The 16,431-nt window shown below is 41.3% G+C and overlaps 1 protein-coding gene across 1 annotated transcript in view; it reads left to right on the plus strand.

Moving 5' to 3' along the window:
* Positions 1-16,058, plus strand: part of LOC117403518 (integrin alpha-2-like) — a 54,078-nt gene extending 38,020 nt beyond the window's left edge. The window contains exons 18-30 of the mRNA XM_058989389.1: positions 298-408; positions 1,239-1,324; positions 1,406-1,547; positions 3,465-3,554; positions 3,997-4,073; positions 4,198-4,281; positions 4,764-4,866; positions 5,821-5,931; positions 6,584-6,694; positions 8,518-8,631; positions 11,046-11,135; positions 11,457-11,573; positions 12,792-16,058. Of these exons, the coding sequence (XP_058845372.1) occupies positions 298-408; positions 1,239-1,324; positions 1,406-1,547; positions 3,465-3,554; positions 3,997-4,073; positions 4,198-4,281; positions 4,764-4,866; positions 5,821-5,931; positions 6,584-6,694; positions 8,518-8,631; positions 11,046-11,135; positions 11,457-11,573; positions 12,792-12,881 (1,326 nt within the window). The 3' untranslated portion in view covers positions 12,882-16,058. The remainder of the gene's footprint in view (positions 1-297; positions 409-1,238; positions 1,325-1,405; positions 1,548-3,464; positions 3,555-3,996; positions 4,074-4,197; positions 4,282-4,763; positions 4,867-5,820; positions 5,932-6,583; positions 6,695-8,517; positions 8,632-11,045; positions 11,136-11,456; positions 11,574-12,791) is intronic.
* The last annotated feature ends 373 nt before the right edge of the window (positions 16,059-16,431 follow it).

Genomic DNA, 16,431 nt, shown 5'->3' on the forward strand with positions numbered 1-16,431 from the left:
TTTCCCCAGATCAGCTGAAGAAGGCCAAGAATGCCATCATTGGTGTATCCTGGGGAGATCTTATGTGGCCTGTTGCCAAATATAAATGCCTTACAGCTGGTTTCACAGATCCCCATTAGCACAAGCTAGGACCTCCTTACCTAAAGTAAGAATGGATAGTCCAAGATGGGCGCTGATCATGGTCTTTGAAACCAGCTGATAATAACTGCAGTTAATCTTTACAGATCTTAAAAACATAGTGCTAGGTGAATCTAAAATGAAACTTGCCACAAATGTCACTGTTTCCCTTGTCAACAGGAGGCGCCTGACTTTGTGAATTCCATTGGCCTGCGTGTTGACGTTGGCCTGGAGAAGCCTCAGAGCAGCCCTGTGCTGGACATGTACAGACACAACTCCTGGGAGTTCTCTGTGAGTCTTCTGTAGCAGGAATACAGAGCCAATCAATCGGCAACGTTAGAATAATATACAAGAATATACCTGCATTTACATAACAGCAGTCTGCTGGTAGAGCTAAAAAGAATCCAGAGCTACTCAGATGGTTAGGGTTGGGTTAGGGTTAGGGTTAGGGTTAGGGTTGGGTTAGGGGTAGGGGGTAGGGTTGGGTCAGGGGTAGGGTTAGGGTTGGGTTAGGGGTAGGGGTAGGGTTGGGGTTGGGTTAGGGGTAGGGGTTGGGTTAGGGGTAGGGTTAGGGTTGGGGTAGGGGTAGGGTTGGGTTAGGGGTAGGGGTATGGTTGGGTTAGGGGTAGGGTTAGGGTTGGGGTAGGGGTAGGGTTGGGTTAGGGGTAGGGGGTAGGGTTGGGTCAGGGGTAGGGTTAGGGTTGGGTTAGGGGTAGGGGTAGGGTTAGGGTTGGGTTAGGGGTAGGGGTAGGGTTGGGTTGGGTTAGGGGTAGGGTTGGGGTAGGGGTTGGGTTAGAGGTAGGGGTAGGGTTAAGGTTAGGGTTGGGTTAGGGGTAGGGGTAGGGGTAGGGTTGGGTTGGGTTAGGGGCAGGGTTGGGGTAGGGGTAGGGTTGGGTTAGGGGTAGGGTTAAGGTTAGGGTTGGGTTAGGGGTAGGGGTAGGGTTGGTTCAGGGATAAGGGTTGGGTTGGGTTAGGGGTAGGGTTAGGGTTGGGTTTGGGGTAGGGTTGGGTTAGGGGTAGGTTTAGGGTTGGGGTTGGGTTTGGGGTAGGGTTGGGTTAGGGGTAGGGGTAGGGTTAGGGGTAGGGTTGTCCATCACAGGGGTAACACTGTGTGATTTCAGATTCCCTTCTCTAAAGACTGTGGTGAAGATGAGCTCTGCTTGTCCGATATCGTGCTGAATGTCCAGAAGAAGAATCTGGATAGCAGGTAAGGACGGTTTGCAATGTGTAGCTCTTGTGTTAGTAGATGAATTACGGCAGAGTGTACACTGAGTTTGTTATTTTGTAGCCCTTCACCACTCCTCATCAGCACTAAGAACAGAAGGATATCATTCGCAGTGAAGCTGGAGAACACCATGGAAAATGCATACAATGTGAAGATCGCTGCCATTTACTCAAAGAATTTATTCTTCTCATCTCACACCCAACCTGTAAGTATAAAAGTAATGTTCTAGAAATAATGGTTTAGTTTACTTTGTTTAAAGTGTGACAAAAAAAAAAACTGCTTATCTAAATCATTGAAATGAGGACCTCCAGAATACTGGTCGTGGGCCGATCATTCAGAAAAGAATTTTATGCATTATACATCCGAATGCATTATAGTTTATTTATTATAAAGTGTAGCAAATTGCAAGACTTAATAGTGCTACTACGTACTGCAACGTGTTAACTAAAACTGCAGCGTGTTAACAGCTGTATACAGTAGTGTTCCATGAAGTCTCTGTAGGATTGAATACCAAATGGATGGTATAGATCTAGAACAGGCCCCCATGAGAAATGCCTTCCTCTTGTAATATACCTCACACCCGTCAGCAATCACACTGTATCAGGGAAGCAATTCAAAGGCATGCAAATGCTTGAATGATTTTTATGAAATGTTTAGTATTGTGTTAGGTGTTGTGATTGCTGCAGGGCTGTGTTAGGTGTTGTTGTGATTGCTGCAGGGCTGTGTTAGGTGTTGTGATTGCTGCAGGGCTGTGTTAGGTGCTGTGATTGCTGCAGGGCTGTGTTAGGTGTTGTGATTGCTGAAGGACTGTGTTAGGTGTTGTGATTGCTGCAGGGCTGTGTTAGGTGTTGTGATTGCTGCAGGGCTGTGTTAGGTGCTGTGATTGCTGCAGGGCTGTGTTAGGTGTTGTGATTGCTGCAGGGCTGTGTTAGGTGTTGTGATTGCTGCAGGGCTGTGTTAGGTGTTGTGATTGCTGCAGGGCTGTGTTAGGTGCTGTGATTGCTGCAGGGCTGTGTTAGGTGTTGTGATTGCTGAAGGACTGTGTTAGGTGTTGTGATTGCTGCAGGGCTGTGTTAGGTGTTGTGATTGCTGCAGGGCTGTGTTAGGTGCTGTGATTGCTGCAGGGCTGTGTTAGGTGCTGTGATTGCTGCAGGGCTGTGTTAGGTGTTGTGATTGCTGCAGGGCTGTGTTAGGTGTTGTGATTGCTGCAGGACTGTGTTAGGTGTTGTGATTGCTGCAGGGCTGTGTTAGGTGTTGTGATTGCTGCAGGACTGTGTTAGGTGTTGTGATTGCTGCAGGGCTGTGTTAGGTGTTGTGATTGCTGCAGGGCTGTGTTAGGTGTTGTGATTGCTGCAGGGCTGTGTTAGGTGTTGTGATTGCTGCAGGGCTGTGTTAGGTGTTGTGATTGCTGCAGGGCTGTGTTAGGTGTTGTGATTGCTGCAGGGCTGTGTTAGGTGTTGTGATTGCTGCAGGGCTGTGTTAGGTGCTGTGATTGCTGCAGGACTGTGTTAGGTGTTGTGATTGCTGCAGGGCTGTGTTAGGTGTTGTGATTGCTGCAGGACTGTGTTAGGTGTTGTGATTGCTGCAGGGCTGTGTTAGGTGTTGTGATTGCTGCAGGGCTGTGTTAGGTGTTGTGATTGCTGAAGGACTGTGTTAGGTGTTGTTTCAGCTGCAGGGCTGTGTTAGGTGTTGTGATTGCTGCAGGGCTGTGTTAGGTGTTGTGATTGCTGCAGGACTGTGTTAGGTGTTGTGATTGCTGCAGGGCTGTGTTAGGTGTTGTGATTGCTGAAGGACTGTGTTAGGTGTTGTGATTGCTGAAGGACTGTGTTAGGTGTTGTGATTGCTGCAGGGCTGTGTTAGGTGTTGTGATTGCTGCAGGGCTGTGTTAGGTGTTGTGATTGCTGCAGGGCTGTGTTAGGTGTTGTGATTGCTGCAGGGCTGTGTTAGGTGTTGTGATTGCTGCAGGACTGTGTTAGGTGTTGTGATTGCTGCAGGGCTGTGTTAGGTGTTGTTGTGATTGCTGCAGGGCTGTGTTAGGTGTTGTGATCGCTGCAGGGCTGTGTTAGGTGTTGTGTCTGCTGTAATGGTACGAGCTGCCTGACCCTTTGGTATTGAATTCCAGGCTGATGGCACGGAGGTGAAATGCCAAGTGGAGTCAACTGAATCCATCTCTTGCCAGGTTGGATATCCAGTTCTCAAACCAGACCAAGAGGTGAGCTGCTTTTTTAAGAGATAGCACTCAAGTAGCAGTAATTGGCATGACTCTCCAGTTCTTGCATCACTAGCTGTGTTTACAATGACTTTTGGGACTCAGAATGGAACCTTCTTTTTGTAGAACTGCAATGTCACCATAAGCAAGCGTCTTAACCACACTGTAAAAGAGCCAGGCTCCTCAGCATTCGCTGTTTAAGAGCTTTTAACCTCTTATCTCAGCGACAGGGAACAGAATCCGTAACGGCAGTGTATCACAAAACACTGCTCGTTACACTTGGTATGTCTAAGGAAGCCATTCTGGCTTGATTTAACATAATTAGTCCAAGATTAGTCCTTATCAGGGTCTGTGAAACCAGTGATAAGTTCTGAAATGGATGAAGGATCATAGAGGACAAACTGTTGGGAGGTGTGTCCAGTCAATTTGTGGTTATTTTTTCTAGGTCTCCTTTGACATCAACTTTGATTTTAATTTCAATCACTTGCAGAAAGAGGCTTATGTAAACTTCCAGGCTCTCAGGTAAGAAATTCAAACGTTTTGTTCAGTTATCTGTCCAATACTGCTGCATTGTTATGATGATTCTGAGGATGCTGCATTGTTATGATGATTCTGAGGATGCTATATTCTTGTTTTTGTTTAACAGTGACAGCACAGAAAAGACGCCCACAAACAATGTTGTCAACATCTCATTTCCTGTTCAGTATGACTCAGAAATTACTTTAACAAGGTATATATTTTTGGGGTTTTTTTTCTGTGGAAAATAAAGAAGGCTGTGTCTGTGGTTGAATGGATATCACTGACCAGTTATAGTCCTTAATACACTTTTTTAACAGGTAATTTCCCTCTTTTAATGCAGTTTAACTGCAAAGTGAATCTGAATGATCACTGAAAATGTTTGCTTTTAGCCAATTGTTTTGTAAAAACAGAAAAGAAAAAAACAAAAAGGAAACATATATTTAGAATGACATCAAATGAATTTGGAAAATGTAATGTGCCTCGCCTTGTGTGTCCTTGAGTTCCCAATTCACCAGTTTTACCCTTGAATAATTCTGATACTGGTACAATGATAGTCATACCATTACAGAACATTCTTGTGTAAACTACCTGCAACACTCCAAAAAAATGACTGTGTTTGGGTCAACTGTTTCATGTTACAGCTCTTTGCAAATCAGCAGCACCATTTTAGAACTAAACGTCCTCTTTTTGCAGAGATACAAGCTTGAATTTCTATGAGATAAACCGGGATCTCTTTGTTAAAACCACAGTGAACAGCTATGATGACATTGGTCCTGAATTCAACTTCACACTGAAGGTAAGTCTGTTATTGTGCATGTCTTTATTATTTGACATCCCAGCATTCAGGAACACTGACGTATTAAACATGATTTACTGTGGACCGTCAGCTAATATGTAAAAACGTGGCGTCTCACTTTTTATCTTTAGAAAACGAATCAGTGAAGAAAAGCCGTCGTTATGTAGCTTGTGTAACAAAGTGTTTCCCTTTACTGAAGACTGAGTAAGCAGCTTCACAGTGCCTTCCAGCTGGAACAGAAAACATAAACATAACTAGCAATTGTTTTATTGTTATAAAACCTCATCCACATATTGCTTGGTTACTGTCCTGACACCAGAAGGAGGTGTATCACAACACAATTCCTCCCACGGCTTTTATTGCATGTCCTTGTCCTGTCCTGCTCAGCCCGACGGGCGGCTGTTTGTAGAAGTTCCTTTTTTTATTATTCATACACAATACATTTTTGTACATAACATATCAGTAAACCAAATAGTATGCAAATGTCTCTGGTATTATTATAAGAACTATGTGGAACACAAATGGAGCCTTGCACGCAAAGGGAACTACCCTTATAAAAGTCATACCATACCTCGCTATTCTTTACAATGTTTACATTTGCTTTACCATGCTTTCACTATGTATGCTTTCACTACTCCACACTGGCAGCAGTGTGGAGTAGTGGTTAGGGCTCTGGACTCATGACCAGAGGGTCATGGGTTCAATCCCTGGTGGGGGGACACTGCTGTTGTACCCTTGAGCAAGGTACTTTACCTAGATTGCTTCAGTAAAAACCCAAGTGTATAAATGGGTAATTGTATGTCAAAATAATGTGATATCTTGTAACAATTGTAAGTCGCCCTGGATAAGGGCGTCTGCTAAGAAATAAATAATAATAATAATAATGCTTGATTCTCCTCTGATCGAAGTAACTCTGGTTAACCTATTTGTTTTCATTGGATGTTTCTGTTAAAGGTTACCACTGGGAGCTTCCCTGTCCACATGGCCTACCTCACAATTGCTCTGCCAGTGTCAACCAAAGCAAATAACCCACTGCTGTACCTCACCGGGGTCAATACAGAGATGGTAATATACCAGCCAGCTCTACCTTTAAGAGATAGCAAGTCCTGGCACTTACTTCATACATGGTTTCTCTTTCTCTATATATTATTTCCATCTCTTTTTCAATTCAACCATTTCTAAAATGAACAATAACTTGAACCCTTTCATGCATGGCGACCTCATATGGAGGTGGATATAAAAACTCTCTTCTAGTCTTTATGTGTGTGTGTGGGGGGACATGTGAAGACACAAATGCATGACTGAGGATGCATTTTTGTTACCATATAAAGCAATGGAAATATATGTATTATGTGTCTAAAACTATGTTTTTTCCAGCTATTTTCAATGTTTCATGCATTACAGAGTTTAAAGGACCAATAAATACAAATGCTAAATCTGATGACCCCTATAAAATAAACACAGATGTGGTGATAGTTAGACATACTGTGTGACTGAAGAATCTTTAACCAATGATAATTCACACCCTGTAACATAGAGACCAGATATCCAATACGTACAATAGACTTTATGAGCAATCTAAATGCACCCCAGATATTCATCGTCTGCCAATGGAGAATGACTGGCCTTCACCTTTCTGTTGTGGGGGTTGCTGCGGTGAGGGAATGACTTAACTTTGGAAGTTCTTTGTGGCTGATGGGCCCTGTATATCCTGCAGGCCAGAGATGTGAGCTGTGAGACAAGCAGTCTGCTGAACCCACTGGAGATCGGAAAGAGGCCTTACTCGGCATCCTTCTCCAAGGAGAGGCTCACTGGGATCAAGGAGCTGGTATGTGTGCAGACTTACAACAAACTCATTGTGAGAAATCACTGCCCACAACACAACACAACACAACAAACTCATTGTGAGAAATCACTGCCCACAACACAACACAACACCTACAACAAACTCATTGTGAGAAATCACTGCCCACAACACAACACAACACAACAGCTACAACAAACTCATTGTGAGAAATCACTGCCCGCAACACAACACAACAAAACAGCTACAACAAACTAATTGTGAGAAATCACTGCCCACAACACAACACAACACCTACAACAAACTAATTGTGAGAAATCACTGCCCACAACACAACACAACACAACAGCTACAACAAACTCATTGTGAGAAATCACTGCCCACAACACAACACAACACCTACAACTAACTAATTGTGAGAAATCACTGCCCACAACACAACACAAAACAACAACTACAACAAACTAATTGTGAGAAATCACTGCCCACAATACAACACAACACAACAACTACAGGCAATAAAAATGTGCATTATAAATACCATATGGGAGATACTGAAATTGAAGAAGGAATCTATGAAAAAGACCTAGGAGTTTATGTTGACTCAGAAATGTCTCTAGACAATGTGGGGAAGCTATAAAAAAAGGCCAACAAAATGCTCGGATATATAGTGAAAAGTGTTGAATTTACATCAAGGGCTGTCATGTTAAAACTTTTAGAATACTCTAGAATATTGTGTCCAGTTCTGGTCACCTCGCTACAAAAAGGATACTGCTGCTCTAGAAAGACTGCAAAGAAGATTGAATCTATTCAGTCTCGAACAAAGAAGACTACGCGGCAATCTGATTCAAGCATTCAAAATTCTAAAAAGTATTGACAATGTCGACCCAAGGGACTTTTTCGACCTGAAAAAAGAAACAAGGACCAGGGGTCACTAATGGAGATTAGATAAAGGGGCATTCAAAACAGAAAGTAGGAGGCACCTTTTTACACAGAGAATTGTGAGGGTCTGGAACCAACTCCCCAGTAATGTTGTTGAAGCTGACACCCTGGGATCCTTCCAGAAGCTGCTTGATGAGATTCTGGGATCAATAAGCTACAAACAACCAAACGAGCAAGATGGGCCGAATGGCTTCCTCTCATTTGTAAACTTTCTTATGTTCTTTCAACAAACCCATTGTGAGAAATCACTGACCACAATACAACATAACAACTACAGTGTTTAAGATTGTGCTTGTATTTGTCATTCTGTCAAACTGAGCATCAAACAATACATATCATTAGATTGAAAAACAAAGGTGTAGCCTGATGACTAGAAGTTGAAGTTAAGTGTCTGTGGAGCTGGAATGTTAAAACCTGGGGTGCAGTCCTGTCATGCAGCTGCATTAGCTTCAACCTTTAGTATAGAATGACTGCCTGGTTTATTAAAAATGGTTCAGGCAATCTGCCAAAACCTGAAATGTGTATTTATTCGCTCAGATTGCCTAGTGAAACAGCAATCTGGACAAATGGCTACTTTTTGCAGTATTTGGCCGAAGACTGTAACAGGTAAACAGTGTCAGAGTAGTAGTATACCAGATAGTGTCACACATATTGGAGCCACTGCTGCATACGAAAAAGGGGATTATTGAAGTGGAAGAAATGGAGGTGCATGTAAACTCTGCCACACTTATATACATTATGGGATCTGCATTGGGGTAATGTCAGCAATACTGTCTCTCTATACTTTGCTGGGACAGGCAGTGATATTCTATACACTGGGACAGGCAGTGATATTCTATACACTGGGACAGGCAGTGATATTCTATACACTGGGACAGGCAGTGATATTCTTCTTGTTTCATCAGGACTGTGACACTGCAACTTGTAAGCACATCAAATGCTGGTTCAAAGACTTGGAACCAAGAAGTAATTATCTGTTGAATATCACAACAAGAATCTGGAATGGAAGCTTCACCACTGTAAGTATAGAATGTGTATGGCTATTCTGTGGTGCTGTGTTTGGATTAATGCAGGTCAGTGCTGATTATGATTTACTGTACAGACGTGCTCAAATTTGTTGGTACCCTTACAGCTCATTGAAATAATGATTCATTCCTCCTGAAAAGTGATGAAATTAAAAGCTATTTTATCATGTATACTTGCATGCCTTTGGTATGTCATAGAATAAAGCAAAGAAGCTGTGAAAAGAGATGAATTATTGCTTATTCTACAAAGATATTCTAAAATGGCCTGGACACATTTGTTGGTACCCGTTAGAAAAGATAATAAATAATTGGATTATAGTGATATTTCAAACTAATTAGTTTCTTTAATTAGTATCACACATGTCTCCAATCTTGTAATCAGTCATTCAGCCTATTTAAATGGAGAAAAGTAGTCACCGTGCTGTTTGGTATCATTGTGTGCACCACACTGAACATGGACCAGAGAAAGCAAAGGAGAGAGTTGTCTGAGGAGATCAGAAAGAAAATAATAGACAAGCATGGTAAAGGTAAAGGCTACAAGACCATCTCCAAGCAGCTTGATGTTCCTGTGACAACAGTTGCAAATATTATTAAGAAGTTTAAGGTCCATGGAACTGTAGCCAACCTCCCTGGGCGCGGCCGCAAGAGGAAAATCGACCCCAGAGTGAACAGAAGGATAGTGCGAATGGTAGAAAAAGAACCAAGGATAACTGCCAAAGAGATACAAGCTGAACTCCAAGGTGAAGGTACGTCAGTTTCTGATTGCACCATCCATCGCTTATTGAGCGAAAGTGGGCTCCATGGAAGAAAACCCAGGAGGACTCCACTTTTGAAAGAAAAACATAAAAAAGCCAGACTAGAATTTGCTAAAATGCATACTGACAAGCCTCAATCCTTCTGGGAGAATGTCCTTTGGACAGATGAGTCAAAACTGGAGCTTTTTGGCAAGTCACATCAGCTCTATGTTCACAGACGAAAAAATGAAGCTTTCAAAGAAAAGAACACCATACCTACAGTGAAACATGGAGGAGGCTTGGTTATGTTTTGGGGCTGCTTTGCTGCGCCTGGCACAGGGTGCCTTGAATCTGTGCAGGGCACAATGAAATCTCAAGACTATCATGGCATTCTGGAGCGAAACGTACTGCCCAGTGTCAGAAAGCTCTGTCTCAGTCGCAGGTCATGGGTCCTCCAACAGGATAATGACCCAAAACACACAGCTAAAAGCACTCAAGAATGGATAAGAACAAAACATTGGACTATTCTGAAGTGGCCTTCTGTGAGTCCTGATCTGAATCCTATCGAACATCTATGGAAAGAGCTGAAACTTGCAGTCTGGAGAAGGCACCCATCAAACCTGAGACAGCTGGAGCAGTTTGCTCAGGAAGAGTGGGCCAAACTACCTGTTAACAGGTGCAGAAGTCTCATTGAGAGCTACAGAAAACGTTTGATTGCAGTGATTGCCTCTAAAGGTTGTGCAACAAAATATTAGGTTAGCGGTCCCATCATTTTTGTCCATGCCATTTTCATTTGTTTTCTTGTTTACAATATTATGTTGAATAAAAAATCAAAAGCAAAGTCTGATTTCTATTAAATATGGAATAAACAATGGTGGATGCCAATTACTTTTGTCAGTTTCAAGTTATTTCAGAGAAAATTGTGCATTCTTCGTTTTTTGTGGAGGGGTACCAACACATTTGAGCATGTCTGTATATGTATCTATTTCTAAAAAAACAAGTTTATGCAGCTGTTAGAGCAAAATAATGACATGAATGAACTGTTTCATTACATTGTGTGTGTGTGTGTAAATAGAAATAATGACATGAATGAACTGTTTCATTACATTGTGTGTGTGTGTGGAAATAAAAATAATGACATGAATGAACTGTTTCATTACATTGTGTGTGTGTGTGTAAATAGAAATAATGACATGAATGAACTGTTTCATTACATTGTGTGTGTGTGTGGAAATAAAAATAATGACATGAATGAACTGTTTCATTACATTGTGTGTGTGTGTGTAAATAGAAATAATGACATGAATGAACTGTTTCATTACATTGTGTGTGTGTGTGGAAATAAAAATAATGACATGAATGAACTGTTTCGTTACTCTGTGTGTGTATGTCAGTGTGTGTGTGTGTGTGAGTGTGTGTGTGTGTGTGGAAATAAACACTTGTAGGCAAAGTATTTTGTTAGAATGAATGAATCGTAGAATTCTAAACAAACTTCAAATTCCCGGTCAAACCAATACGGTGTTAGTGATATCAATGTATTGCATGACCATCCTGTAAAAATAATAGTGCAATGTCTTCATGCAGATACATATGTAACTTACCCTTACAGTAACTACTCTGGAGTTAGAAATACATTGCTAGACTACCATTCCTTTTTCTTTTTCTTTTTCACAGTCAACATTTCAGTCTATAAAGCTCACAGCAAGCGCAGAGATGGATACGTCAGAGCCTGAACTACTGATTATCTTGGACAAAAAACTACCAGTAAGTACCAGTTACTGTGGACTTGTCTGTGGCCGGGAGGGAGGAGACGGTGTAAATGAGGATATCCTTAACACATCACAGATACAGAAGCAGGTGCATCGACTTTGACTGGAATTCATTTTAAAAGTGAGTTCAGTTCAAACCTAGAGCTAACAGTGAATACAATATACAGGAAAGCCCTACTGTCAATGGGTTGTACACTTCTTTGTTAGCATTCACAAAGCAACATAAGGGCTGTAGTGACATCTACTGGTTTTAAGAGGGACTGCATGCAAGCTGAAAAGTCTGCCTATGAATTAAACATTACGTTCCAATTTCCAGATAGAAATTACAATTAGCAAACCTGGTGAGAAAGGAGAGGTGCCGGTGGGGGTGATCGCAGGCAGTATAATCGGAGGGCTCATCTTACTGGCTGCGCTGGTTGCTCTCTTGTGGAAGGTAAGAAGCTGTCATTACTCTAGAACAGTGTCTCCCAACCCCGGTCCTGAGGAGCCCGTGTCTGCTGGTTTTCATTCCAGCTGAGCTCTCAGTTACTTAACTAGACCCTTCATTGAACTGATAATTTGCTTAATTTGACCTTTTGAATTATTTTCAGCTCTTAAACAGTTGCAGAGTTCAAGTTACTTATAAAATGTTGTAGCTAACTTTAAATCTGTAACTGTTTATGAGCTGAAAACAAGTAAAAAAGGTATAATTGAGCAAATTATCAGTTCAATTAAGGGTTTAATTAAGTAATTGAGAACTAATGTGGAATGCAAACCAGCAGACACAGGGGTCCACAGGAGCAGGCTTGGGAAACCCTGCTTTACCATGCATACCTATAGTATAGCACAGGAGTCTCCAGCCCTGGTCCAGGAGAGCTACAGGGTCTTCTGGTTTTCATTTCAACCAAGCTGTCAGTTACTTAATTGCACCAATTATTGTCGATATTAGCCCAGATTAACAGTTCAGAATCTTTAGCTCTGATGATGTAAAGACAAATAGAAGAGCTGCAGGATAAGGGTTCTCCAGGACCAGGGTTGGAGATCCCTGCTATAGCAGAATGTTCCTAGCAATAGCCTGTTGCCTGTTGTGGGCAGAGTTAGGAATATTTGCTTGAGGTCCAGTTATCTGCCTGCTGTTTTCTGAAAGGGCCATCAAGCCTCCACTGTAGGCATGTAGGCTAAAGTTCATTGAACTGCAATTGTCCTCTTGTATCCTGTATTCTGAGTTAGTTAATGTTTCTCACAGACTTTTTGGCTAATACAATAATACAGGACTACACTACAGCACCCTGTGTTACTGTAACAGCACGGTAGATCTTTTCAGTTCTTCAGAGTAAAGGAGTAGCACTTTGCAGTCTAGTAGTTTCTCTCAATAGAATTGGCACTGCCTCTGACCGGTTTGTTTCTCTCAATAGAAATGGCATTGCCTCTGACCGGTTTGTTTCTCTCAATAGAAATGGCACTGCCTCTGACCGGTTTGTTTCTCTCAATAGAAATGGCACTGCCTCTGACCGGTTTGTTTCTCTCAATAGAAATGGCATTGCCTCTGACCGGTTTGTTTCTCTCAATAGAAATGGCATTGCCTCTGACCGGTTTGTTTCTCTCAGTAGAAATGGCATTGCCTCTAACCAGTTTGTTTCTGTTCACTTGCTGTTGCTGCTCTGCAATCTAGCTTGGCTTCTTCAAAAGGAAGTACGAGCAGCTGATGAAGAGCGCCGATGACGATGGAGAGGCTGATGCCCTGCAGGACGAGACTTCATGAGCGCGATACGCCCGGGCACTCTGAACAGTGGAACTGCAGCTTTCTTTATACGCTTTCATGTTGGGGACCAAAGGGAATGTTATTAATGGCAAGCTCTGTAACGGCACCACTGCAGATTCACTGTACAGGAAAGGGTGCTGCAAAGGTTAAAACTGGCCAGTGGGTTTGATTCCTTGCATGAAGAGGCCAGTTGCTTTTTTGGACATTAACTGGATTATTTCAGGTAGCAGCAAGAGATATGCTGCAGTAATGCTCTGATAGTGAGTGGATCTCTGTGGAGCATTCCAGGAAAATCATATTTACATTTAAAAAGAACAGCTTTTATACCCAGCGTTGGACTTCCCTTCGTAAAATAACATTCTACTCACGTTCGTTCAGACAGCAGCTGCAAAACATGTGCTGACATGCAATCATTTACAAATTGTTACAATTTCAGCAGTCTTACATTTTAGGGTCTCCTTAACGACCAGATCAGATTTAATACAATGGGCCGCTAGGCCTTTGGGTTGCTAACTAGGTTCTGCTGAAATGCCCAGTTACAGAATCATCTGCACTGTTGCATGTTAACTTCATGTATTCCATGTGTCTGGTTTAACCCTTAAGATACACAAGGAACTGAGCCGTTATTGAAACTGTTTCTTCTTAAAATACATTTGAGAGAGTGACTCAAGTATCATGAGGAGGAAACTGACAATTTGGATTAACAGATCCAACCCGTCAGCAAGTTTGAAACCGTTTCGTGCACCTCATTGCAAAAATAATAAAGTTAGCATGGTTTTTATTTTGGTGGGACACATGTGTCCCTTGTACCTCAACAGATTCAGTAAAGCATGCTTTCACATTTTTTAATTCTCAGTGTTATCATTATCATTGAGGTGTTAATGTAGCTGCCAATCAGTACACCAAACCACTACCAATACACCACTAGAGACAAGTTCTGTTTATAGGGGAGAAGCAGGAAAAACAAGAGGATCCAGGATGTTCTGCCTTGTGCTTATTTTATCATCACACGTGTCATCTTTTACAGTGTGCTGAATATCAAACAAACCCTGAATTTCTGTGTCCCAACTTGAGATAAAGTGTATGTAACAGTACTGAATATTTTGAGAGTTTGAGTTCAACTTACTTGAAAAGTGTGCCCACGTACTCGACAAGTCTTACAGAACATGAATTATAAAAAACATTTTAGGAGTATAAGACACCATTCGTTTTTACTTTTGAAAGAAGAATGCAGTTATCCATCAGCTAGTAAAACGAGACTCCCTGTTAAATGCAAAGGAAACCACACCAGATGTCCATGATACAGATTCAAGGATCACTCTAATAGGATCCTGTATCTACAAGGTTATTGTTAGGGTTAGGCTACATTCATTCACTTTCTGAGGAAAACATCTCAAATATTGTTCCCTAAAAGCAGGTGACTGCATGTATTATGCTTTGGAACGTTACAGAGATCTGCTTTATATTTCTTGTTGAATATATTTTTGCTGGTGTATTACTAATGTACACAAATTGTTATCATGTATAAAACCTGCATAAAAATGCCAGGCTTGTTCTCTGAGAGCATTAGTACCTCCAGTGTCATGTATCTGAAACAAAAATGTGTACATTTGTGTTCTGTTTCCATTCCACTGTAATGTAAGCACAGCTATGGCCAAAAGTTTTGCATCACCTATAATTTTAGGATTAAAACTATATATATATATATATATATATATATATATATATATATATATATATAATGTTAATGCTCCCTCACTATAAGGCTCTCGGGTGTAACGCGCCTCAAATATAACGCTCCTACAGTATGTCCCCCAATTCCCTATACTAGTTATTCATGCAATATTTCTACAGTAAATACAGTACTGATGTTCAAACTGTAAACAACTTCTCAGTCTAACTCGTTCCCTTTTGAAACAGTATCTGAACTGAAGTAATGCTGCGCTGGCACTTTATAACACAAACATCTTATTCAGCATTTGTTTTATAACTAAATAAATATTAGGCCTATTACATGGTTATCTTTCTAATGTATTTACTGTTTTGCTGCAAGAGCAGCTGCAACTTTCTCCAGGAGACGAGACTCTTCAGCTTCGCTTCAGGCCCGCTCTGGCAGCCGAACCTGGGGCGAACCCATTCCCTCTTCCCCTCTCCAGACCCGCTCTCCTTCTCACAGTTGGTTTGCTTGTCTGTCGCTTCGAACTGAACTCCCGACCGCCGTTTAGCCAGGGTATTTATAGTTTAAAAACAGCTCATTAAAATGATCCACGAGTAGGAATGTTACCTTTTTTTTTGTTGTAAAAAATATAGCGTTGATTACATGGTGCTTTATGCATGTTTAATTCACGAAAAGTTACATTTTTGCTTCACTATATGTGCATTATAGAGAGGGAGTTATGTGGCCCGCGGCGCCCCCCACCCTCTCCCCCATTTATAACACTCCAGTTATAACGCTCATATTGTGTGTCCCCTAAAACCTGTTATAGCGAGGGAGCACTGTATATATGAACATAATTTAGATCTTTTATTTAAAATCACGTAATCAAAGAAACTACAAAATGATGTCGCAAAAGTCTACCGGCAGCCATAATAGTAGTACTGTAGTATTTCGATAGATTAGATTTTGATTTTTCAATTTGTTAATTTTTCATCAAGTATATGGGAAAACCAAAAAGCGGTATGCAATTCAATATGTTAACAGAACATTATTCAGCAGGTGTAATTCGAATCGAACTTATGAAGCAAAATGAGTTAATTCCATAGGGTGATGCAAAACGTTTGGCCATAGTTGTAAACATTCACTTAAAATGTTTTTAAAAGGATGTACTTGAAAATCCCAATGCTGTATATAGTAGAATCCCAGTTTGTATATAAAGTAGTGTACAATTTCAAGAACACATTGTATTGTAAGGATCTCTTGGTATCGGCACGACCATTCAAACAGTGGATCTTTGGGTTAAATGTCAGAAGTGCCTTGTGAAAGTGCTTCTGAGGACTTTGCTGATTGCACTGACTGTGAGCACAGGGTACTTCTACCACTGCAGGCGTTTTGTACAGATTTATTGTGGATATTCGCAATGCCAGTCTCACGCCAGGCTGGTACTATGTGCTGATTACAACAAAAAGCTTATTTACAATTGCACACTTTAAAGAAATAAAACATGTGATGACCTCAAATGTGGCGCTGGTATTTTTTTCAGAGATGTGTCTTCAGAAAACAACGACTGTAGTTGTTGGGACTCATTAGTGTAAACAGAACTGTTTTAAACATGCTGTTAAAAGCAGTGAGCAAACACAGTTGTCTTGTAGGCAAATGGTTTATACAATAGACACACACTATGTCAAGAACTTGCTCTTCTAAGGATAGCCTGTGAGAAAATCCAACCGTGCTGTTCTCATTTCAAAAGGTGGGGCTTGTGAGGGTTTCAATTGTAATAATATCTTACAAGGATTGTATGAGGTTTACAAATACTTGAGAGGCAGACAATGGCTGATTTCCATTTGCCTGCTAAACTGAATATATATCTGAAAAGTTTGGCTTAGCTTGTTA

The sequence above is a fragment of the Acipenser ruthenus genome, chromosome 2 (genome assembly GCF_902713425.1).
Source record: "Acipenser ruthenus chromosome 2, fAciRut3.2 maternal haplotype, whole genome shotgun sequence".
Taxonomy (NCBI): domain Eukaryota; kingdom Metazoa; phylum Chordata; class Actinopteri; order Acipenseriformes; family Acipenseridae; genus Acipenser; species Acipenser ruthenus.